This window comes from Lutjanus erythropterus, chromosome 6, assembly GCF_056507025.1.
Source record: "Lutjanus erythropterus isolate fLutEry1 chromosome 6, fLutEry1.hap2, whole genome shotgun sequence".
Taxonomy (NCBI): domain Eukaryota; kingdom Metazoa; phylum Chordata; class Actinopteri; order Lutjaniformes; family Lutjanidae; genus Lutjanus; species Lutjanus erythropterus.
In genome coordinates this window covers 26,571,785-26,597,730 of record NC_139322.1, presented here as the reverse complement: position 1 = coordinate 26,597,730, position 25,946 = coordinate 26,571,785, and the positions used below count along the sequence as shown (strand labels likewise).

The 25,946-nt window shown below is 39.5% G+C and overlaps 1 protein-coding gene across 3 annotated transcripts in view; it reads right to left on the bottom strand.

Moving 5' to 3' along the window:
- The window catches only part of LOC146325411 (TOX high mobility group box family member 2-like), a 114,915-nt gene that overhangs the window by 32,977 nt on the left and 55,992 nt on the right, over window positions 1-25,946 (bottom strand). For all 3 annotated transcript variants that reach the window (XM_084721427.1, XM_084721426.1, XM_084721428.1), the window contains 2 exons: window positions 24,148-24,207; window positions 3,452-3,712 (listed from right to left, as the gene is read on the bottom strand). In XM_084721427.1, coding sequence (XP_084577553.1) covers window positions 3,452-3,712; window positions 24,148-24,207 — 321 coding nt within the window. The remainder of the gene's footprint in view (window positions 1-3,451; window positions 3,713-24,147; window positions 24,208-25,946) is intronic.

Genomic DNA, 25,946 nt, shown 5'->3' with positions numbered 1-25,946 from the left:
ATTATTATATAGTCAACTCTAAATGAACAGAAATTACAGTCTTTAAAGCTTCCAGGAAGAACCGATGCAAAATTGTGCCTATATGCAGCATGATGATGATGACGGCCAATCCACTGCTCTCAATCCTGTAATGATTTAACTGTGTTTGCTGTAGGATCGATGTGCGCTGAAAAAGAGAATCCCAAAGCAGGGAGAAGTTTACAGAGCTTTAGCCTTAGGCTAAATGTTGTACAAAAACCAGCAACAACATCCCTCGAGATGAAGCGTATCTGTTGCTCCAGCTGAGCTTGTACTTGTAGGAGGTTTATGTGTGCACTGAAGGATAGCTTTTTATTGAAGAGAAGTGTATCCTTAAGGTAACGCTGTTGACTTTTTATTTGCTTCTTCAGCGGTGGTGAAAGAAAAGACTGTCGAATGATTAGCGTTTTGCTTTTCCGGCCATCTCCTCCAATTTTTGTCTGTGAGGCTTTTTGTTAATACAACACAACAAAGGTAAAGGCTTGTCTCTTCATTTCCGACCCCGCTTACACCGAGAGCCTATTTCCATCCAGCCTTATTATTCTTTAAGCATTCAGCAGACATACTGTAAATCCAATCTTGCTTATTATACCTTTATCAGTATGAAATTAAGGTTAATTGACTTTGTTGGGGAAGCATCAAATGAAACACCCCTAATGGAACCAAAATGAAAATAACGTCATCTCCAATTGCTTTAAAATATTTCTCAATATACAGCCTACTTTCCTATTCCGCAGCCTCAGAAATAAGCTCCTCTTGTCCCAGGAGATAATAAATGAATTGAATCCCCCCCCCCCCCCCACTCCAACCCCACCACCCAACCCCCCCTCCTCCTTCTTCTTCCTTATCGGTCATCTATTTTTCCAGAGTAAGCTATTACTTGCTGGGGTTGCTAGGCAACAAGAAATATTAATAGCGGCTATTATTAGCCAGGCTCTGCTAGAGTAGTACTAAAATGTGGAAGTGGGAAACATGAATGTGTTACATAAATCTCTGGACCTTTCACAGTGTGTGCAAGTCTCTGTTTGTGCGGTGATTTATTGCAATGACGGTTCATTTATGAGAAAAGGGGGTGTGAAATAAGAAAATGGAACATTACCCTGAAGGGCTATTTGAGAATAAATAATTGCAAAGGTGAAACAAAAGCTGTGTAAGAAGCAGGCACTCCCTCTCTGTTTCCTTCTGAAGTACTATTGGCCAAAAGGGGCTTCTTTGTTGCATACTGTATACTCCTGCACAGAGATCACATGAGTGTAAACTTAATACTGCATACATGCATCCAGAGACACAATTTATATGTAGTCTTCAGTCGCACTATGTTTAACTTAAGAGTATTATTTCACACTCTCAACCCATAGACAAAGTGCTCCTCTACCTCTATAATTTTGGCCTTTACTTGGTAGATCTAGTTCATGTATTGTTCTTAAATGGGGAGGTTGCAGATATTATGGCTGGGACGACACACTCCCGATTGGATACTATTACGATACTTGGGTGCTGATTCGATATATACTGTATTGTGATTCAATATTACCATTTATTGAGACTTTTTAACACTTTTATAACACTTTTGTAACACTAGACCGCAAGAAAAAGTTGACTGAATCATACCCTTCTTGAGATTCTATATCATGAGTCCTATTTCCAAGAACAATGCACATCACAAGTTTTATTTTGGCAGTATTGTATATATGTTTATATATATATATATATATATATATATATATATATATATATATATACACTGCTTATAAAAGTAGTAAATGAAATACAGTAAATAAACTGCTACATGTAGCTGTTCCTGCTCATCAAGCTAGGGCCATGAGAAAATAATAAATAAAACATATTTATTGAATAGCCCCGGAAAACTGCATACAGCACAAATGTGACCCTTTAAATTGCCATCATTCAAATATGAAATTGAACTTTGAGTCAGTCAGAGATTTAACCCTTTGAGGTTGCTGTTGGCTGGTCAGTGTTTAAGTGTTGAAGAATGGGTTAGCAATATGAAACCAGCAACAATTAGTTTCCACAAAGCAGAGGATATATACGTCTGAGAGCACTGAGCTCATGTTTCATTTTATATTAAGCATGAGGAGTAAAATGGATCTGTCTGTTTAGATCACCATGATAGGGTTTAATAAATGGTTTAACACTATCTGTATGGTTATGGTTTACTATGTCTTATTAGTCCACTGTAGAATAAAGTGTGACCTAGTCTTCTACTAAAATCAACCCATCCAAATTATTGTACAGGTTTCCAGCTATCTGGACTGAAAAGCAGATTGACTGTAAATGCTCCAGTCAACAGCATCTTTCTCCTACACCAAGCACATTCAGCACAGTAGCCAATAGATTGTGACCTAATCCTGAAGACTGGCTTTAATGGAGGCCTTAGCTACCACCCACGGAAAAAAAAAAAAAAAAAAGGAGCCTGCAACTTATGCAGTTTGATTCTGAAAATCACATAAGACCTGATTAACGGAGGATAAATGCCACGGATGCTCACATTAAAGCATAAATATTCATGATGGAGGGCAGAGAGAGAAAAAAGTAATATTTATGTCAGATGAAAGTATATAACGTTGAATAATTCACCGCGCAGGCCATCTATAATTCATCTGGTTCGATCCTATGATTAAAGCATTTGAATGTGTTCGCCAGGGGTGTTTACATGTTCAGTGTGAAGCATGTTTAACACAAGAAAAAGTCCCTTTACTGTAGGTTGGGGAGGGGGGGGCAGGGGTCCTCAACATCCTTTTGAAAATAAAAAGTAGCTGACAAGGAATACCCCCACCCCTCCTCGTCAAGATTTTCTCTTCGAACCCCCCTTCCAATCCCTCCCTGTTCCTTTTTTTGCCGATCATAACGAATGAAAATGTGCAGCGCCGAGTTTCTTGCTCCCTTTCTTAGCTCACTTTGAGGCAATGAAATCTTTGAGTTGTGCAGCTGAATAGATATTAAAGGAGCTCTGCTGCAAAGGTCTGGGTGTTAAGGAGGCGGCAGCTCTCTGTATCTATAAATGTTGCATGTATAGACCCTGGCCTCGCTCAGACTTCACTGTCTCAGCTTCCTTGGCCTCTAACCGGGCTAATTATCACTCTAATAGACGAACACTTTGCTACAATAAAAAAAAGATCTGAGACTATTGAGTGTGGCACGTTGAAGAATTAGTCATTTTGCTGTTTCATTGCTTTTCATATGAGTTTATGGCTTCGACAGAGTATCATAAGATCAATTTTTGGAAACATTTCCAAAAGACTGAACTCTCTGTGACACTAACATGTGAAACCTTCAGAGAAATTGTTCTCTGCGCTGACTTCCAGCCTTCCAACCGCAAAGACTAATAGCCTACCACAGCGCTTGACTTGCACTATCACAGAGGGCCGCAGCTAAAAAGGGACTGATAAAAAAAAAAAAAGGTAGTACTCACTGAGTGCATAGGCCCCGAGAGGAGGTGGGTGTCCTGACCCAGCATGTTGGACATCATGAGGGCAGGCAGCTCGGGGTAGGAGTAGGTGTTGAGCAGGCCGTTGTGAGGCAGGGAGTGGAAGGGGTAACCTGACTCATGCTCCATGAGGTGCAGCAGGGAAGGGTCGGCGTGGTTCGGGGGTGTGATGGGGGGGATCTCGTAGTCCTCATCCCCTGCTCCTCCTCCTCCTCCGCTGCTGCCTCTGCCCTGACTGGAATAGCTCTGGAAATGCAGAAAAAAGAAAGAAAACGTTTTTTAGAAAGGGTGCAACCTTTACTCATTTACCAGAAACAGCCAAAAGAAAATTGGGAATGCAACCCTGAATTATGCCTCAATACCTTTAGATATCAAGGAGGCCAATTTGCTAAATATTTTTAAAGAAAGCACAAATCTGCAAACTCCTCCCTCTCACACATCTCTTTCAAGCATGTTGGAGAACCTTTCTGCTATATTCTGCCAACAAATCCCTCTAAATCTTACATGCTGGATCTTCAACTAGCAGTGACAGTCTTTGTCCAGCCCTGAAACTCTTTTTTACAGTTTGCTTCACAATTACACACTGCTGCACTTCTATTAAAATGCTTTTTTCTTGATTTAATGCATTCTATATAACCTATTTTAACTATTTTATTATTATGAATTCTATCTATTGTTTTTTTTAATTCTTATGTTTATTTTTCTTTTTACCAGTATTATCAGCTGGGTTTTATAATACATCCTATTTTACATTAATTCTAGCCCTGTTTTTATGTTAAGTCTATGTCTGTTTTGATGCAATGCTATTCTCATTTTTATCTTATTTCTTACTGTTATTATCAAGTGAGTTTTATTTCCCATCTTATTTTCCATTAATTATGGCATTATTTCCCAGTTTTCATGTTCATTCTATGTCCTTTTTGTATAAAGCACTTTAGTAAATGTGATTTCTTTGTTGTAAAACTCTTTGGGCTGCATTCAAGGTGCTATACAAATCAAGTTTTAAAAAAAAAGGAAAAACGGGGTCTGCACACCAGATAATGCTACCATGAACATTAATTCCTACACCACAATGTGACATTTTGTGCACAAGCTCTTATTCTTCATGTCAGCTGATGATATTCCTATACTACATGCTGGTATAGGAATAAATGTTCACGGGAGCATTATCTAGTGTGCAGACTATTTTTCCTTTTTTGACACATACTTCTGTCCAGCACTGTTTTTATCATGTATGAATTAATGTACAGGGTTTTGTAAACTTTCTGCATAAAAATTAAGTTCACAATTATTATCATTACTAAGTTTTGATACAATTTCAGGGCTGCACGTGGATACTATGTCCTCAATGTATATCAAAATGCCAGGGGTCAAAGGGGTTAAAGGTCAAAGGGAGACACTTAAATATGTAACTTAGAATCAGAACACAACACAACAATATAAAAACATTGCACTTGTGTCTCAAAACAGTATCACATTTAGTTATAAAGTGAATAAAGTGAAAATAAGGAGCTGGTTTTCACACATGAATCTCTGAGAAAGATGTGCCCATCACACAGTCTTGCTGCTACACAACACTTAAATGACAAACTGAAGTTCAATACAAGTCGCTGAGAGAAACAGCTAACAAATGTTGATCCTGAGTAATTAAAAAGCTTCATAATTGGCTTTTAAATGCACCTGTTGATTTTTTTTTTTTGTTGTTCAGATTTGTGTTTGCAGCAGACAGCAGTTAATTCAGGCTGCTTTTTGCTGAAAACAAAAATAATTAGAAATGCAAATTGTTGCGCTCACAAAAGTGTAAAGAATTAATTCAACACAAACATACACAGCAAATTAATTAGAGATAGACAACAACAACAGCTGCTGTACAGAGTAATTTGCTTCAGAAATCTTGACAGCTTAAAAGACATACTGTCAGCCTGCGCGCCTTTAAAATACAGTTAATCAAATTCATTAAGTGGAAAAACACCACTGACACTCACTTAATGGGCATTTTATAATCTTATAATTATAATGCCAATCATGTGTTTTAGAAATAAATAAGAAACTGGACTAAACAAACCTCACATTCCTCATCATGAAATGTATCCACTGTGTCCAAATGACCCGCAGCAGGTAAAGCAGCACAGATTTTATGGCACTAATAAGGTGATACATGAGCAGAGCCTGTGGTTGTCTTTTCCAGGGCCTATCTTGACATAATATTGCGCTGAGAAATATGGTTTTGTGCTCTCAAAAAGCATACTGGGGGTATTCACAAGGGAATGAAAAGCAATTTTGTCAGAGGCAATCTGATGCCAACTCCCCTTTATAATGACTGAAGAAAATTAATCATCACAAATAATATTCCAGTGTCAGCCATTCAAGAGCTTTTTAATAGAATTTTTATTATTCATGTCTCGTGGTACACATCAACTAGTCCGTTCTGCAACATTTCAGAAATCAATTCAATATCATCTTCGTGTAGGCTGTCATCTCGCCTGCCAGTGCAGCAATTCATCTTGCAAACAAATAATTTTAGCAAACAAATGGCAAGAAACGACGAGGAGCCGCTACAATGTCCCGACTAACAGAACTGGTGCTTGAAGATAGGATAAAAGTCTCATAATGTGCACTATCATTAGGGAGAAAATAATAATAATAAAAGGGAGTATGTTTACTATCAGGGGGTGATGTGCTATTTTCTCTTCCCATAACACTCAGTCTCCTTGCTCGGTGCTTGCTCAGAAATATTATCACTGACAATTCCTTTTCCCACGATAAAGGTTTTACAAATGTCTGTCTCTTCGTTTGTCTGACGTTTATTATTGTTGTCATTTGTTATTATTGTTAACAAGCATACTGTAAGCACTAGGTTTAATTCAATAAAACATAAAAACAAATCTGACTGGTTTGTGCATCTATTCCTGGCTTTATGAAACATGGCATCTGTCTAAGTATTCATACATTAAACAAACCACAGACAAACCAGGAGGTGACTGCAGGTGCAAGTTCTTATAAGTTCATTAGTAGTGCCTTACAATAGTATATTAAGAGGGGATCCCTTTTAACTACTACACTGCTGAATGGCATGCTGGTTACAGATCGCTCTCTGTCACTAAATACAGTACATTCAAGAACAGATTAAGAAAGAGAGACTGGAAAGACAGGAGATGTGATATTGTATCAAGGTCTGCAAAAGTTTGCCATTATGTTTGGCTAAGAGAAAAGCTTCAAGAATCAGAGATGTTCCTTTTATGACGAATGCTTTTGTTTCCAGAAATAGCCTGGTCCCAAAGATCACGTTCTTAGCAGTGACAGCAGCCAGATGATCATCTCTTATTATATGTTTGCTATTAAGTTGAATTTCTAATTGTGTTCTGGTCATCACCATCCAATAAGTTTGCTTTGTTTTTCATGAGCTTTTGCATCCAAATGACACATATATTTTGCTAGTGAGTGCAACTATATCATGGCAGGTGTTCTGCTCAGGTTCCAGGCAGGCGCAGCGTTGAGTTTGGATGAGCAGTTCTCAGGAATCTGCAAGAAGCAATACAGGCTAAGGCCTGGGCAATTGGTCTGTTCCACACAGGCTAGCTTTGAATGTGTGTGATACTAGTGCATAATAATAAAGTGTCTCTATGTTTGTGAACAAAAAATAATTGAAGATGTCACCTTGCACACTGGAAAACTGGGATAATGACTTTAACAATGACATTAATCAATTCATGAGAAAAATAATCAGCATATTAATTGATAATGAAAAGTATTGTAAGTTGTGGCCCTGTGTAAAAAAGAAATTGAGGGTTTGCAAGATGACATAAAAATATGACAGCCGACAAGAAAAACATTTCAACTACACAAAATTATGTTTATTTTCTTGTGAAGTTCAGATAAAAATGAAAAAATGCCGGTTTGCCGTTGCCTTTCAAAACAACACATGAGCATTCTCTGACCCAACACACCACAAAAATGATTAAATGACTGTTTTCTCATCTTCGAGCGCTATGGTTAAAGTTTGGTTAGTTGTAGGCCAAGAAAATGCTATGTTATGGTTAGGAGACCATCATGGGCAAAGAATGAGGAAATCAATGCTGTAATTCACACAAAAACTACGGGTCCTTGTCAGGAAAACTTTAACATATGTTGACTTTAAACATTAGAACAAAAAATAATGATGAAATTGTTTTTGAGAAGATATATCTTTTGCAAGGTTTATCTTTGCAGAACTTTGCAAAACTCTTAAAATTCAGCAATAGACAGAGAATACACAGAGATATACATGTACGCAGCAGGATAGGCACCGGTGGTTATAAAGGGTCATAAGCCATAGTTTGTGCTGGGGTACAACCTTTTCTGATCAATGTTAAGAGGGAATAAAAGAGAAAGAGAGGCTTGTTCAGTAAGAATGAGTAATTTAACATGTTGAGGTATGTTCAATACCAAGATTTAAATGCTGTCAGAGGCTACTTTACGACCGTGCCTTCCATCCCTTTGGTGATTTTTTTTCTTTACAGCTTCTTATGATGCCCTTGAAGATAAGACACGGGACAAGGACATCACAAGTTTAATATTTTCAAACATAGATAAATAATTCATAAATATACTGTCTTTCAGGACATGGAGGAGAGTGGATAAAAGAGAGAGGGGTCAGAAAGAAACGCCAAATGTTGATTCAGCCTTCTCTCACTAACCTTCACCCATCCTGCCTCCCTCCAGAGGTGAAATTTAAGCAAATCTGTCATTTTTCTAGACAAGGACGCTACTTTGGATCTTTGAAGAATCTACACATCAGTTCTGTATTCGATAGCACCAAGCTTCTTTTGTATATCAGTTGTGATTTGACATCAAAACACCATATTGCTTTAACATAGTTTATAGATGTGAGATATTGCTGCAAGGCATATTGACTATTATCATACATAAAGCAGACCCTGCTTCCTTGAAAGAAAAACAGGAAGATGATTCTCCCTGTGGGAACAGTGTTGATTTTTTATCTATGGAAGAGTGTGTATGACTTCTGATGTTCGACTGCAAGATCACTTAAAACAAAAACATACATTAAAAACTGGTTTTCAATGAGAATTTGAAGCATGCTTTTAACTATACTTCTTGTTTGCTTTGAACCTAAGATACAATTATTTACATTTGCACTTTTGAATGAATAAACCATTGAGGTGTGACAGGCTCAGTGGAACTAATGACACTGAGTCCTACATAATTAACTGCAAAGCTTAATTAATGCTACATAGAGATGAGAGGGAAATAAAGGTTTCTTCTTGCTCTGAAAGGTAGATAGCACTGGAAATAACTGGAAAGTAACTGTTGTTCTAATATTTCACAGGATAAATGCGAACTACTCAATGCAAACCATGTTTAAAGGTTAAAAAGAAAGCAGTACTACATTGTGTTTGTATTCTTTTTTTGTAGTTATCAAAATCTGTTGTCACCAATTCTTTGTCACATTCATAGACTTGTTTTACACCTTTTCTGATCTGAAATTACTTGATCAATGCCCGTTTATTAAAAGCAGAATCCATATGATTTGCCAGAACATAAAATATCAACGTTTTGGGTTGGTAAAGTGTACTTAGCACAACAAAATCATGAGAAAAATGAGGAAATACAGGAAGAGGGCGGGGTCTCTGCAGAGGCAGCCACCACCACACACTTCCAGTCAGTCATAAATGTTGGCAGTGAAGGCTTGTTGCCTCTGTCATTAACTTCTTTGACTCTTTTCCCTCTTTTCCATACACGTGCTGGTGTGGGTTGACTCTTTTTGACTCTGCACATCAGCCCAGTGTGGCAGGGATTTCCATCTCAATTACAAACATTCTACTCTCGTGAAGGTGTATGTAACTCATGATGCACTTTGAGTCAAGCGGCTGTAAAACGCTGAATAAACATTCAATAAATCCATTATTTTGTTATTTAAAAGCTTTTATTATGAAGCAGCAAAATCAGGAAATGTTGAGTTTTCATTAGCAGTCACTTGACTCTTACGGAGCTGAAGCTGGAATATGAAAAGTAAATAGATTCAGGTAGAAGCTACAAAAGTACTGATCACAAAACTTTAGTCTCCTGCACAGACATGAGTTGAGTCTTAGTTTTTGATGTTTGTGATGTTGAACATGACAAATACAGAAAGACAAACTCGTATACTGGCAGTGACAAAGGAGTCAGTTGTTTAGTTTTAGCCAGTTTACTTGCATATACATGCTAATTTTGGTGTAAAAACACTATTGGCAACTACATGATCATTCATGCTTTATTGTGCAAAATATGTTATGAATGTATTGTTAAGAAAGTCAGGTACACAAAGATGTTGTTTCTAGTCCTCTCCCTTGCATGTAAACCTTTTCCTGGTTTAAAAACTGTCCTCTGCTTCGTCTGTGGACTCAGCATAGACATATTTAAATGCTCAGAGGATGGTAAATTCACAATTTTAGTGAAAGTTTAGCTGCTAACAAACCTTGGGCCCTTACATTTTTTCAAGCACATGCCTTACCCAGGAACTACACTCTCCCCATTTCTCTTCAGTAGTAGACACACAACTTCTGCGTGGTAGGCCCTGAAGACTTTGAATTGGTTCTGCAATGCAGTTATTTTTTTTAACTCTTTAATTGTTTCCACCCAATTTTAGCAACAAAAGCTGTGCGACTGTCCTCATTCTCTACAGAGCAAAGTGTTTATAGACTGACTTGTAAGTCTAGGATAGGTCTGCACGCTGCAGCAGTAGTTTGGCAGGCAAAGCTACAGAAACGGCTGAACCTTCTCCTTTTACATGTAAACTTGCAGGTTGAAAATTCTCTGCAACCGAACATATCTCCACCTTGTCAAGTTATCTTTTATTAAGTTATCTTAAGTGGAAACAAATTAATCAGCGGAGCTAAAATTTTTCTTGACACAAATGGCTGGGAAGATGAGACAAAGTCATTAGCTTGGTGATGGAGTCATTCGTGGCCTATGAGGTGTTTAGTGGAAGACAGCTCATCTGGGAACAATGATGTGTTCGTCAAAGGGAGGAGAATGAAAACGGTGCACAGTTACAACAGAGAGCCTGTCATGGCTGATGGGGGGCAAATTGTCCAAAGACAAGAGCTGTCTGTCTTTGATGGACTTTGTTATTGCAGCTTCAGTGACTGACACACTCAATATGCTTCCTCTGATATGAAACAGGTTTTGGAAATAACTAAAAGAGAAAACAAAAACACTCAACAATGTAAGAAATCAGTGAGGAATTTAGTGAAGTTTTATTCATTAATTTCAGAACTCATAAACACAAATTCTTCTTGAAATAATGAGTTGAATGAATGAATTCTACACAGTTCAATCCACTCATTAAATTGAGTTTCTAAAGAAACATGATCACCATATTAGCAAACTTCCCAGCATTTTCCTTTAAAGTTAAAATCACAGTTCTTTTTTTATAGTTTGAAGAAAACATATATAATGAAAACTCTCGCCTTACTCTTAGCATTTTATAAATTTAAAATTGTCATATGCAATACAGAACTGACTCTTAAAAATGAGAATATCACGTTTATTTATGTATGTAAGTATGTTTCTTCAAATTTTTTCCTCAGCTTGTCTTTTCAAATTTTAGTCCACTTGCGTGCGCAAAAATGAGTACTGCAGTCAAAACAGCGAGTTGGAGCAATAGATGGTTTATTAAATAGGCTGAAATCCTATTTAATCTATTTTATCTACTCCTTCTACAAGATAATTTTTTAAAAGATTTTTTAACAACTCATAAGCAGACACTGACTAATTTGGTGAACGTTCGGCATTAAAGTTATTCTAGCCTGGAATAGAAATTTCAAAGATGCACACTGCAGCTGTATCATCGTGGTCAGAGGAATGAGTATTTCAGCATAACATGTTTTCTTGATCTCCAATGACACATCACGGTCATTTTATGATTTATTACAGTAAATATGTTACAGATTTCTGTTAAAACAAATTGTTCATTTTTACAGTGAACTCTTTTGCGTCATAAAACCACATAACTTTGAATGAGTGTACAGTGTCCTATGGAAAGTCATCCAGCCATATGCTACTTTGTGAAAAAAATGACAGAGCAGCATGGTTTGGGCGACAAACAACAGCTGGCCATGCATACATAAAGGTCTTCACGTCCACTCTGTGTATTCCAGATAGACGGATGGCAACAGTAAATCTTTAAAACATCTTATGGGGAATTTCAAAATTCACCTTCAAAGATCAACCTTGCAGAGCGAAGAGAAAGGGCAGAAATCAAACTCATCATCAGCCGGTGTTGAATGCTGCTGAGGTGTGTACTGCGCCAGGTGACCATTACTGCAGTGGTCTGCCGGGTCCACAAAGGCTATCTGACCTGACTCTGAGACGACGAGGAACTCCATTTGGGTGATGTATCAAGAGGAGCAGCGGTACAATAGAAGGAGAATGGAATAGCAGACCCACTGGGCTGACTGACAGCAAGACAGAACTGGGATAAGTGAAGTGTGCAAGGAGGGGCTGGGTAGGAGGGTTTTCACCATGACCGATAGTAGCTCAGGGTCATTCGTACCGTCCGTCACTAAAGGTGGGCTGTGGTACGCTTCAACCAATGGCAAAGGAGGGAGCTAACCTCTTCCCTGCTCCCCCATGCACTGGTAATTCTCTCAAATGTCACATCAAAATGGATCTCATTTAGGTGGGTAAAAAGGACCTGACTCTCCATTGCAGATGTGGCTGGACCTGTGCTGGATTGTACCTGAACTCTAAAAAACATAGCTGCAAAAGGAAGCATTTTGAAAAGGTGTGAAAAGGGGCCACACATTTATGTCAGTTCATTCAAAACAAAACAAAACAAACAAACAAAAAACAAACAAACAAAAAAAAAAACCAAATCACATGTCTGATCTTTGCAGTAATAGAAAATTCTTTCCATTTCCATTCTGGGCAGGAGTAACCATTTTTGTTTGCCCCAGTCACACTTACTAAGAGTTAAAACTAATGCTGAATGTTCACTGAATGAGAAGATATCTGTTTAAGACTCATAAAAAATCACAAACAATCTTTTAAAAAGGAGTAGGTGTATAACGTTACATTAAACAAAATGTTAATGGGGTCTGGTTGGCAGAAAGGCAGGTAGTCACTGAACACCAACTCCAGAGTGTATATTTTCTGAGCAGTGGGGTTTTGTTTTCAGCATAACAGGCTTAGCTTTACATTGACAGACAACTGGCAGTTAAAAACAGCTGATTAATTTACAATGTAGGACTCATCATCACTTGTCAGTGTCAAAATATAATGTTGTGCTCGTCTTGCGCTGTGCTTTTCCCCTGTAGCCTTCAGGCAACCTGCCTTAGCTTCGAGTGTAGAGAGGAGGAGGCAGGGGAAAATGATTTGCTTCAGCCATGGATCGTATATTAAACAGGGATTCAACCAATTTAATATACTGTTTATGGCTCCAATTCACTATTTGGACTGCAGTACTCATCTTTGAACACTAGGGCCTTACATATTTTTCCTCCAATGTTTGGACCAAGGGCTGTGTTTTCTTTTGCGTTTTTTTGTGTCAGGGGGGCAATACTGTGGTCTCAGCCACATTTCCTATTCTTATTCATTAGAGAGAATCGTATAAATAAATAAAATATGTTGTCTCGTAGTCACTCATCCCCCCCAAGGGAACATGGAAGCCCCAGTAATCACATATGGCACAATAGCTCGCCCATAATCCCCTTTATTTTTATTTTCATGATGTCACTCTCTTTAAGCCCCTTGCTTTATGAGTCGCAAACGGAGTGGAGAGGGGAGGAGAGGAGGAGCGGAGAGGAGAGGAAAAAGCAAGGGAGGGGTGAAAACAAATGATGTGGATCCCTCATTGTTCTTTCTCTATGCCCTCATTCCAGTCAGGGTAATAAGAGAACATTGTGATTTACTGTCAGTGAAGCGCAAGAGTGCATCAGAGAGAATCCACTGCGGCAGGGGCCATTAAAATAGATTTAACTTCCCACAGTATTAGGCCAGATGTCTACACTTCTATTATATTTCAATCAGCCATGACCTTGGTCTCCATATGATGAGAAAGATCACTGAGAGAGAGGGAAAAGAGAGGGTGAAAATACACGCAGAAAACCAATAGAAATATCAAACTACTTAGTCCCACTAAATCCCTCTGCTCCGTCGTGCAGCATATACAGAGAGAGAGGCCGGGACCGAAATAGAGCCAAGGTTTCAAGTTCTCTTAAAAGAGTGTATGAATCATTGAGTGCACTCTGGCTGCTGATAAGTTGCTGTTTTTTTTTTGGTGGGGGGGGAGTGCTGCGTTTCTGCTTTTTCTGCGGGCTATGTATTTTGAGGAGGGACCGAGGGAGTATGCCAAAAAAGAGTGGGACAGTGGGTCGTTTTGATGTTCTTTAAAGCCTCCGATATCAACAGACGTCATGAAAAGATTTTGATTTTGAGACTTTTGATATTCTTCGAACAAGGGAAACGTCGACTTCTCGAATCACCATGGATTCCTGTCTTTGACGTTTCCCTCTTTTTCAACCTGCTGTTTACTCTAGACTCACTAATATCTCCCTATTCTCAATAAATAAAATCTGCACTCTGCCAAAGACTACATCCACTCCATCCATTTCAGACCCATGAAAGCAGAGCAGAGGTCATAGCTTGTTCTCTTTCAGAGGCTGATGGTAATTGGACTTATTGGCTGACATGGACTGACCTACATAAAGAACGACTGATTCCTGGTTACAACTGTAACTTACAATCCCCCCCCCCCCAGCATGGGTGTGGATGTTGTGCTGATGCTCCTCTGATGTTCCTCCAGCATTGTTTTCAGATATTGATGCCCCAGTGCTGGTTTAGAGCTAAAAAACTGTTTTCAGTCTGAATCCTGAAATCGTACGCTCTCTTGAAATTTAAATACCGTACAATATGTATCTCTACTTCATTCTCGCGACCTTGCCAGCGGCTCCGCGCAGCCTCAAAGAGGAAGTGAGATGTGTGTTGGCGTCAGACCCTCAATTTTCAATTTTTTCATCCTTTTGTCTCAAATGTCCCCCTAACTTTTTCTTGCAGGGAAAGGATGCAAGGAGAGAATAGAAAGAGAAACACCATCACTGAAGTGAAGGGGTGTGTGTGTGTGTGTGTGTGTGTGTCTGGTGGGGAGGGGGAGTGTTGTGAAGTGAGGAGAGTGTTGCAGTTGTGGTGGTGGTGGGGGTATAATGGTGCACTGTGAGTCACTGTTAAGTAACGGTGCCTTTTCACATCAGCATCGCCCACATTGGGTGTGCGGTGCCAGGGTGTACTGAGGTGTCTCTGCCTCAGAGAGGGAGGGAGGGGGAGAGAGGGAAAGACGGAGTGAGGTGTCACATCAGGCCAAACAACATCTGGATTTCTATTAATGCATAATTAACAAAACATTATCATTTCAACTGCTTGTAACATAGTTACTCTTTCTTTTTCTCATTTTAAACAGACAAATCTTTGGAACAATCATATTCAAAGAGAAAATACCAATTTCATTTATGTATTCTAAATATGAAGCTACAGCCAGCAACTGGTTAACTGTCATTAATATAAAGTGTTAATTAGTGAGCTTTAGAGTTCTTGGTAAAAAGATTTTTTAACCTTAGGATCTAGGCTGCGTCCCCCGTCTTTATGCTAAGCTGATAACCAGCTGCTGGCTCCAGCTGTCAGACACAAGAGTGGTATCAATCTTTGTGGTGTTCTTTCTTTTTATCTATCAATTTCATTTATACAAAAAAAGCTAAAACTTTGCAATATACTCGTAAGAAAAAATTGTCTGTGATAATGGACTCTTAGTCATCGCAATAAAGTAATAAAAGAATTGTGCTGGTGTGGAGTTGAACACTGATTAGCTTTAACAAACAAGATTCATTAGTGAACTTAAGAATTGTTGATTTATTTTTTAATCTTAGGCCAGAGCTACTTGTTCCCCTGTGTTTCCAGTCTGTATGCTAATCTAAGCTACTAGACTGTTGGTCCCAGATTCACATTTAACATATACACAGTAGGATTAATATTTTCATCTCACTCTTCCCAAATCTCAAATTATACCTTTCAGTATTACTCACCTCATTGATAAGCATAAATTAATTTCATATTATTCGTCTTTTGTAATTTAATCAGTGTATTTAGATAAGTCAGTTTCAAGCAAGATCAACCTAAATTGCCATTTCAAATCGTATAAACATGAGTTCAAATTAAATGTATGTATGTAAATACACACTAAGATGACTATCTGGCTACTTGTGTTTTTATACACAAGTCCGATAAGTCACATGGTCTTTTCTAGGATCAAAATGAAAATATAAACTTCAACCACATGTTTTTAGGTTTCAAAAACAAATGTTACATTTATTGATCAGCATCAATCCTGGTGTGAATGTGGCTACTAGCAGTACAACAGCTGCAATGAATAGACAACATTGTATAACAGGGCTCAGACTTGAAACTGCTTAACTAGAACAAAAATGAGCTTTACTGAAAAATAAAAACAACACAGTTTACTAGGTGTAAGTTGCATTAGAACAACTAATGAACAAATTGATGAGCTGTGTCTAATCACTTTGTATGTATGTGCACATGCTTTGCCAACATCTTTTTTGATGAAAACATAATGCCAGTAAAGCTCTAATTAAATACACGGTCTCTGGTAAGGCTTCACTGAGCTGAGCTGAAGTGAATTGAGAGTGTGAAGGGATGTATGTGTGTATGAAGTTTAGCTGAGGTATGAGAGAACCATACATTTTCAGGAGAAAGGAGCTGGGTGGGTGAACGTGGGTGAACAACCAGAGCAAGAAGGAGAAAGACAGAGAATGAGAGAGTGTGAGGGTTAAGAAAAACACCAAAATAAACAGACAGACATAGAAAGACGAGGAGAAAGAGACAGAAAGAGCCTGTATCCAACAAGTGAGGTTTCTATTCTAATCTCCACCATCAGCCACTGTTCTCTTGCAGCCGGCCAAATCGATAGAGACACATAGCTCAGCAAGACACCTGGAAACAGAAAACACAGAGGCACAAACAGGCTGAAACTTGCTGCTTCTCCAAAGACCAGTGGCCCCTGAGCTTCCTCTGCTGCACAGGAACACAATGCAACAAGTACGACACAAGAGAGGAAGAGACACACTCTTCCTGCTACCGGCTTGTTTTCTCTTTCAAGCTTCCTCCCTAACCAGCTATTTCTTTTTGGTCTCTAATTTTCCCTAATCTATAGCATGCACATATACATATATACGCATGAACATGCAGGCACATGATGCTGATTATAGGGTGAGGAGAAGTCAGCCAAAACACACAAAAATACACATGGAGGTACACGTCTGCACAATCACTCACACAGATCAGGCCTGATAGGAATCCAAATGAAGAACACTAATTGTCCTTTATACAAAATTAGAATATGTGTGGGTGTGGTTGGAGGCAACCATTTTGGTTTGGCTGTGATCATTCTCATGCAGCTATTGTAGTGCTGCAAAAATATACACTGCAGTCAGCAAATTTGGCATGCATGTGCATGATAGCCTGATAATCACACTGAATTGCCATTTTCTCTGCATTATTCAGTCTGAAATCGTGCTCAAGTGAGCCTGTCTATGTCATTTTCAGTTGACAAAGATGCTGCAGTTGCTAGAGTCGTTCCCCACCCCCATTTTTGGAAGAAATATTCTGATTTAATCAGCAGTCAATGAGCACACACGAGACCTACATGTATCTGAATCACTGACAAAATACGAGATGTGGGCAGTGTTTCAGGCCTCTGGAATGGGGCTCTATGACTGATTAAAAACTGTGTGGCTCACAAGAACATCTTCAGTCAATCAGGACAGACTCTCAAAAAGCAACGATTCCAAAAGGGTTCTCCCTGAAAATCTGGGGTTCTACTCAGAACCATTTGTTTGTGGAGAACCCACTTTTGAAGAAAGGATTTGTCAAGGATTGTTGAGATTCTTGAAAATCTCTTTTGTCCAGGGTTCTTTGTACCACAGTTCTTTGTACTAAAAGGTTCTTGGTAGAACCTCATGAGTGGGTTTATGGTAAAAATCTTGAAAGATAAAAGGTTCTCAGTAGAACCCCCAAAGTGTGTTCTAGATAGAGATGGAGTACATATAAGGTTCTCTGTAGAACCACCTGCTTGGGTTCTAGATAAAACGCTTGGAATATAAAAGGTTCTCAGTTGAACACACAGAATTTGTTCTAGATATATCCTTTTGGGTGGAAGGTTCTGGATAAAACCCCTAGGGTTCTGGGTTGAACCATTACAACATAAAGATTTCTGGGTTCTGGGTGAAACCTTTCACCGGTGGTTCTAGCTATAACGCTTTATGCAGGGTTCCAACTAGAACTCTCTAAAAGTGTTCTCAGTGGAATCTTTATAAAAGGTTCTACCTGGGACTAAAAAGTGTTCTCGTATGAGGACAAGCTGAAAAATCCTTTATCGTTCTATAGATAGCAAATCTATTTCTTAGATCGTAATTGAGATGTTTAATAATATTTCATTTAACAAACTATCCCCACAGTGTCTGTGTGTGTGTGTGTGTGTGTGTGTGTGTGTGTGTGTGTGTGTGTGTGTGTGTGTGTGTGTGTGTGGGCTGATATAAACAATGCTGATCAACAAAATAACACACCCACACTCCTGCACATATAGGCTGAAACCTCAACAGATCCAGAACCGACTGGAAAACATCAATATCATCAAAACGTCTGGGAGCTCCATATGTGCAGCTCGTATGCATATCTGCTACAGAAACCATACAGCATTCAAAGCCTTGAAAACATCTTGTTTGAATGGACAGATTGTGTCCAAGCATACAGTAAACGGCCCCTTTAAAGCTGTTTCTGATTAGCGGTTTTCTCTTTTAAAAAGCTCAGAGATGTTATGTGTAATGCAATCTCCTGGCTGTGTCAAACTGCTACCTCAGTGCGTACGCTGTGGAAGACCCCGAGACATGCAAACAAAGGAGGCTCTGTTCTGGCTACATGCACCTTTTTCACAGGCACACATCATGTAAAGGCTCGGGTGGGCATCTCAACGCGGTGTTCAAACTTGCATTAAAGCATACAGGATCCTTCTTTCACAATTTATTTGAAAGTACAGTGAGCTCTGAGCATTTTCCTCAAAGAACCAAAGAATAAAAGTCTTACTGCAGCGCTGCTCACATGGAATAAACAGAAGAGAAACAGTAAAGTACTACTCTTTTCCATCTTGTTCTTTTTACAAACACAGATGGGGGAATACTTAAATCTTAAAAATGAGGAACACATTCAAAAATGACATATATCTACACCAAAATGTAGACATGTGTTCAGCATATTCATTAGACAGTAATCACCATTTCAAATTGATGCAGAAAATGATTGCGTATTTGAACCTCTAATTTGTCTGATTTAACTTCAAAAGCGAGCTGCATGTAACAAAGCATTGCACCGCTAATGCATACAATTAAGCATAAATTAAGAGATGTTTGGCTCACATGCACAGCAAGCAGCCAGAGTGATGAATTCTGTATGACGTATAAAGAAAACGCATATATTCCTCGGATTTGGTGGCTTTGAAGATTTATGGGATAACCTCATCAGACCCTTTAGCAGGATAACTGCTGCAAATACATGGCCTATACCTAAGAGCTGTTCAAATCTGGTAAAAAATATTATTTCTGGTAAAAATCACAACTCTAGAAGACATACTAAATTACAAGGAAGTCCATGTAAACTTCTGCACAAGATCACCAGAACATAATTAATTGTCATGCTCTGATAATTTATGGGAAAATTTTTCTTTGAACACCAGGGCAATAATAATGATTATTTTCATTAAAAAAAAAGTTTTATGAAGGGCTTATTGATAGTCAATGCATTAACTACTGTTTGGAGAAGCAGAGAGGAGTACCAGCACAGAAACTAAGCAATGTATTGCTGTGGACAAGATCAGCAGCAAAACCTACTTTATCCACCTAAAAAAACTCAACATCAGTTTAAGTTTGACGCTATGTTTCGAATATTTTCACCATTTTACCTCTCTGTCAGACAGCCTTTTCTAAGGGGAAACTGCTGTAATCTAAATATTGCTCCCTCTGAACCGCTGCCTCGATAGGTTAGTTTTTATGTGTTATTGTGTGACTTAAAAAGGACAGTTCAGATTCACCAGCGTTCTCTGTGGTAAAATTGATGATTTCGCCTGTGTTTGTATATTTCAAAAATATTTTAAACTGATATTGATTTTTTTTTAGGTGGGGCTTTTTTCTGTGGCTAAAATATGTTTTGTTGCAGATGTTGTCCTCAGCAGTAAATGGCTCAGCTTGACTAGCTTCCATACTGGCACTGCTCTCTGTTTCTGGTGCCACCCAGCATCTACTGGAGATAATACACTAACTATAAGAGCAAAGGCACACATCATCCCTCTTCTAAATTTCACATTAAATCTGCTGTATTAAAAAAATCAGAAGCCAAACCGTGAACTCTGTCTTCGGTGGGCTATTCAAAACTGGTGTGTAAGCTTCTATTTGACGGCACTGACAGATCATCTGCTGCAGCTGACATGTTTTGAAAAGCCCAAATTGCCTTATCCACTAAGAAGGTATTTGTTGACACAACACTGCAAACCTGGAGTAGCTGTCGATGATTGACACATGACCGCTGCGGCAGAGAAACTACAAAGCTGGACATTTATCCCAATTAGCTCACACCCGTGTATGCGAGCAAAGTGACATAATTAGGGCAGATCAGGAAACGTGGCTAACAACGATGGACCTCATCGTTTTGATGTGTGTGTTATAAGTAGACAATAAGCTGCTAAAGCTCCCCTCGACCCCTCATTATAGTCACTCAATCCCAACATCAAAGGGAAGACAACCTTATGGATATAGGATGACGGTATGTATATATATGCGTGTGAAGCTTTACGAGAGTATATGTGTGTGTGTGTGTGTGTGTGTGGGTTTATAAGCATACATGTGTGTGTTTATGTGCGTGTACATATGTTCTTGTTTGTCAGTGTTTTCAAGGACCAATATAAGTTTTACACTCTGAGAGTAAGCACATTTTTGCCAAGTGAGGACATTTTTGGCTTTGTCTCCGGTCCATCAAAGGGTTGTGTGAGCGTTAAGACGTGGTTTTAGTGTTATGTTATAATTAGGTTTAGTTTAAAGGTTCAGTTCACACAAATTGCTAAAAAACCTCTTTGGTGGAAGGTTGCTCCAGTAAAAACAAGTCTGCAGATTATCATGACTCACCAGACAGTTGTTTAAAAGGAAGTGGCTGGCACACATTTTTTTTTTTGTTTGGGGGACCACATATTAAATTTCATCCATCCTCATCGTATTGAAGTGGTGGCAAACATTTCAAAGACAGCTGACTGAAAGTCTCAATAAATAAAACCAAAACAAAACGCATGGCCACACTCTTAGAAACAAGGGTTCCAAAAGGGCTGAGGTTCTACCCAGAGCCATTTGCTTCTGAATAACCCTTTTTTTGGGTTAGCGGTTCTGTGTAAGACTAAGGGTTCTATTAGTAAGTATTTTTGTGCACAGAACCCTTTTTGGAAAAAAGAATTCTTCAAGAATTGTTGAAATCCTTGAAGGGCTCTTTTGTCAAGCGCACATCAAGGGTTCTTTATACCATAATATAAAGGGGTTCTTGGTAGAAGCCCCTCGATGGATTCTAGATAAAACCCTTGGAACATAACATGTTGGGTTCAAGGTAGAATTCTCTGAAAGGGTTCCGAGTGGAGCCTTTATAAAAGGTTCTAGCAGGAACCAAAAAGGGTTCTCCTGTGAGGAAAGTCTGAACAACTCTTTACAGCTCTAGCTAGCACCTGTGAGAGTGCAGAGACCATTCAGGTGGTCATGCAAACAAAATGAATATGGACTGAGGGCTCCATCCACATAAATATCTAATGTGCAGCATAAATGAGCCTTTAGGAGTACGGACAAAGAAATGCATTATATTACTGTGGGTCCTCACAAGTATATAAGTATGAAGTGTGTGTGTGTGTGTGTGTGTGTGTGTGTGTGTGTTAGTGAGTGAAACAAACTGAAATTGAAGACGTCTACTTGCACATGTGCTTATGACTTATGAATAACTTTGTGTCAGAGAATGTGTCACTTCCTATTACAGTATGTGTGTGTGTGTGTGTGTGTGTGTGTGTGTGTGTGTCCTGGCGTACTCAGCCTTATGGCCTTGTCTCGTGACTCTCTGACAGTATTTGGCGAGGCGCTAATTGACGAGGAGCCTCCACCTCGTCGTGTTTTGTCAGAACATGAAGGCATCGCCGCTGGATCAACAAATCCTGGAGATCCAAATTCTGCCATATGTCCGGCCATGTGTTCCCATCCACCAGCTGGGCGCACTCAGCGCTGCGCCTGTCTAACTCACTGACAGTGTGACTGGGACTGTGCCATTCCAGACTGGGACCAGTGCTTCTATGAGGCTGGAGTGGTGACACATAAGTGCTGGTTTATCTGTGAGTGACCTGTTTAGCTCAGTGTGTTGACATTGTACTAACACCATCAGGGTGACGCTTTAATCCCGCTGATGTTAAGGATACATGTTAGGTTAATGTGCTTTGGATAAAATCATCTACCAAACGGCACATGTTACAGGGATACTTAAGCTTATGAGGTATTAAATGTTTTTTACTACTTAGCAAGAGAGGCTCAAAGTCATGAGTGCCTTTTTCAGAGTGATGCTCTGATTATGGTTTTGAGGCTACACAACGTGATCACTGATCTAATATTTAAATCAGCTGGTGTGACACGGCAAATTATCAATTGCTGTTATAAAGAGCATGAGATTGTCCAAAGGACAACACTTCTGCATCATCTCTACAACCTGCTTTATTTTCCAGACTTTGACTTGAAAACTCGAGAGATCAAATTATCTGACAAACTTTCCATTTTTTACACAGGTCTACTTTTCAGATAACTTATAAAACTGCCGACCAGAAGACCACATTACAGTTGCTGCTGTCACTGAGTGAGTCTGACTACAAAACTGTAATGCAGCCGAGATCCACTCTGGTCACAGATTAGATTCTATTGGGCAAAAGGTAGCTCAAAAAACGAACTGTAACATACCAAATCTGTGGATTTGTGAAAGAGATACTGTAGATTAAAAGACACGACTGTGACCACACTGTGAGGCTGTAGCACACGGACATAGTTAAATGGTAACATCAGCATGCTAACATGCTCTCAATGACAATGTAATCAGACTGGTGTTTAGCAGGTGTAATACACCTTTTCACATTGGTCTTTCTAGGGGTATCCGTGGAGTTGACGTTGGGATAACTTAGCACCTTTTCACACACACATTGTTAACCCAGGGTTAACTTAAGCCCAGGAATATACAATTCGTACCGCACTTCTACTAGCTTTGGGTTAAATGTCTGTTGAACATGTGACAGTGTTTACAGTCCAAAATGATGCATGACTACTCTTTAACAGCTTTTAGCCCCGTTTCCCACTAGCACCTTTAAACCCTCTTTTAACCCTGCTCTGGAGCAAGACCTGCAAGTCCTCAGCTAAAGATGGACATAGCCCACTCTGGGGTATGCCAGTGTGAGAGGTTTCTTAGCCTGGGGCTAACAGCTTCATTTGCCCTTTGGGCTAAGTGCAATGTGGAAAACCTTTACATTAGACATGTTGGCATGGTAACATTTGCTAATGACTGAAAACAAGTTATACCTGAGGCTGATGGGTATGCTTTTAATTTGGCAGGTATCTGAGCATAAATCAATGTATTGGGTGAACTGAAATTTTGATGATGATGACACTAAAACCAAAAAAGTCAACCTGCTAGTGGCACTTCAAGAAAAGTAAGGGGACCACAAAAGTCTGTAGGCTTCTTCCTCTGGGGGACATTACTGTCTGCACAGTTTTTTATTAATCTGCATCTGGTAGGTGTTGAGATATTTCAGTCTGGACAAAAGTTGTGGCCTGATTAGACTGACAGTGGCTAAAAATATTTTTCTGTCAGTCCAGCATGTCTAACCCATGTAGGGCTAGACAGAAACAAAAACGGCCTTAGCAGTGTGAGTCGTGATAGATAATGTAATGAGAACACATTTTGAATTATGGGATTTTTTCCTCTCAGTTCTGAGATTTTAAAGACCTCTGACTGAGTCATTTGTAGTGATTATAAGATCAATAAAATAAATAAATAAATAAAGGTATGCAGAAAGGAGAGATTAGTTCATCACAATCACCCAGTGGTTATACAGTAGGATAGTTTCTCTTGTAGCTCCTCACATTTCCCAACATAGGGGAAAACAACTTAACTTTTCCAATGATAAAACATTTTATTAATACTAGTCTTGTCTTTTAGCATGAAGCTAGCTATGTTTTTTTGCACTGATTTCAGTTTACCACAGTGGCCAATGTGAAGATGCAATCTGATATGTGTTACCCACAGCAGTTAATACTGACAGGCTGACCACACACCACTGTGACTTGTGATTTCCACTCACATTAACCTGTAAAATGTAACTATTTTCCAGTTGTATCTGGTGCAGTCTTATTTACAACCAACCACACCTTTATTTAATGAGCACATTTCTACATTTACCAAAACATATAATCCTATAAATTCTTCTCGTTAAACCCTGACACCTGAAGCTACTGAAGCTAATAACACCCCGGCTTCCCAGATATTTATTTACACAAGACTGTGGGGCTCATAGGAAAAGACCTGGGCTGTCTTACCTGGTTTGGAGACCGAAACTCTTGGTTATTGTCATTCATGTACATGTTGTCACCATCAAACTGTGGACAGAAACAGAGAGGAGAAATAATAAACATAGTGTGCAAGAGGAGCTGTGAAAAAAAAATTGGGGGCCGGGGAGGAGGTGCGAAGAGGAAAAGCTCTTTACGGGTGGCCTGAAGTGTGAGACTAATGACTTTGTCACTTTGGTTAAACCTCGTGGTGGCATGGCAGCGTGGGTAATTACTGTTCGTCAGCGGGCCAGTAATTAGGCTACATGAGCACAGTGACGAGAGATGGGCTTTTCCCTGTGGGCTCTGCTGTGCGTATGAGAGAAAAGAGAATGAGTGTGAATGAATCTGTGAGTGGATACAGTAGTAAAGGGTGTGTGTGTGCCTGTCTTTGAGGATCCAGTGTGTGTGTGTGTATGTGTAAGGGCATGCCGTGTCTTCAGGATTGAGTTAATCAGGCACGGAAAGATCACTTGCTGCAGGTGCCAAAACACCGTTTGACATGGGGGGTTAGGACTCAACCAGTGACCCCTTGACCCATGAGGGTGCTGGAAGAAAACACCAGGTCACCATGAGCGCTACATGCAACATGCTTGCTCTGATGTGTAGTGTGTTGGTAAGCTAAATCCCTGAAGAATTCCCCACTGAGATCAGCTTTGAGTGGGCTACAAATGAAGAAGAAAACAACACAGATTCTGTTTTTAGCTGCAGAGAAAATGAGATTCTGCCCCACAAACGGCTCAGTAACTGAACCTGTGCAGTGTCAAGGTGACTGAGAAACTGCTACCATGTTAAGAAGAGCTGTATTGTGAAACGCCCTTGGATTCCAAAGGCAGAAAGCTTTGTCATAGCACACTTGCAGCAAATGGAAGAAAAACCTTGACTGGACTGGATAATAACACACAGAAACCCAGTGTGTCAAATAGAGCCTCCTTTTTTGTTTGCTGATGGAGGTCATCCTTTGTGAAATCAATGCACAGACGACTCGCGAACAGACAGCAGAGACAACATGATCAAACTAGACAGCATTCCATGTCAAATTCCTGAGATGTGAAGATACAGGGGGCCCTTTTCATTTGGGGTGGTCTGCTTTGTGCCTACGGAGAAAGCAACCACAGATAAACACGCGCTGGATATGAGCGAACACAAATGGATCATAAGATATACCTGCTCAAAAACAACGCCCAACTAGGTGGACTAATGGACGGAAATGGGCAGAATTCCTCGGGGTGAAATCTAATATCTACACTGGTAGACGGAGAAAAAGTCGAAGCAGCTAAACAAGCGTGTGAGTGGTGAGAAAGAGAAATTACTGTACATTATTGCAGGAGAAAGGCCCGGGGAATGAGCGGCTGCCTCAGGGCAATGGTTGGTTAACGATGCATATCATGGAAGCCCTTGTGAGGATTCACTCGGTTATTCTAATGATTACATTTACATTCAACCACAGACGCACAAACGAAACCGAGACAAGCACTTGCATATAAGCCTCATTCACACCTCACATGATTAATCCGAAAACCCCACACCCGCTGTAAAAACTGCACGTTTGTTCCAAGCGAAACTGAATGCTGCTGACTAATTGTTCAACACTGATAATAATTGGCTTAATGAAGCATGACGGCGTCGATCACCTGACAGCGAGAAGTGACTGTTGCTTGCTGAGAAGGCCAAAGTGATGTTGACCTTGATGACATATCTGCAATAAACTCTTTGCTCCTCACATGAAAGCCTCTTGTCCTCGCCTAACTGAGCAATTTCATTCCATTGAAATCCACTTTGATATCACT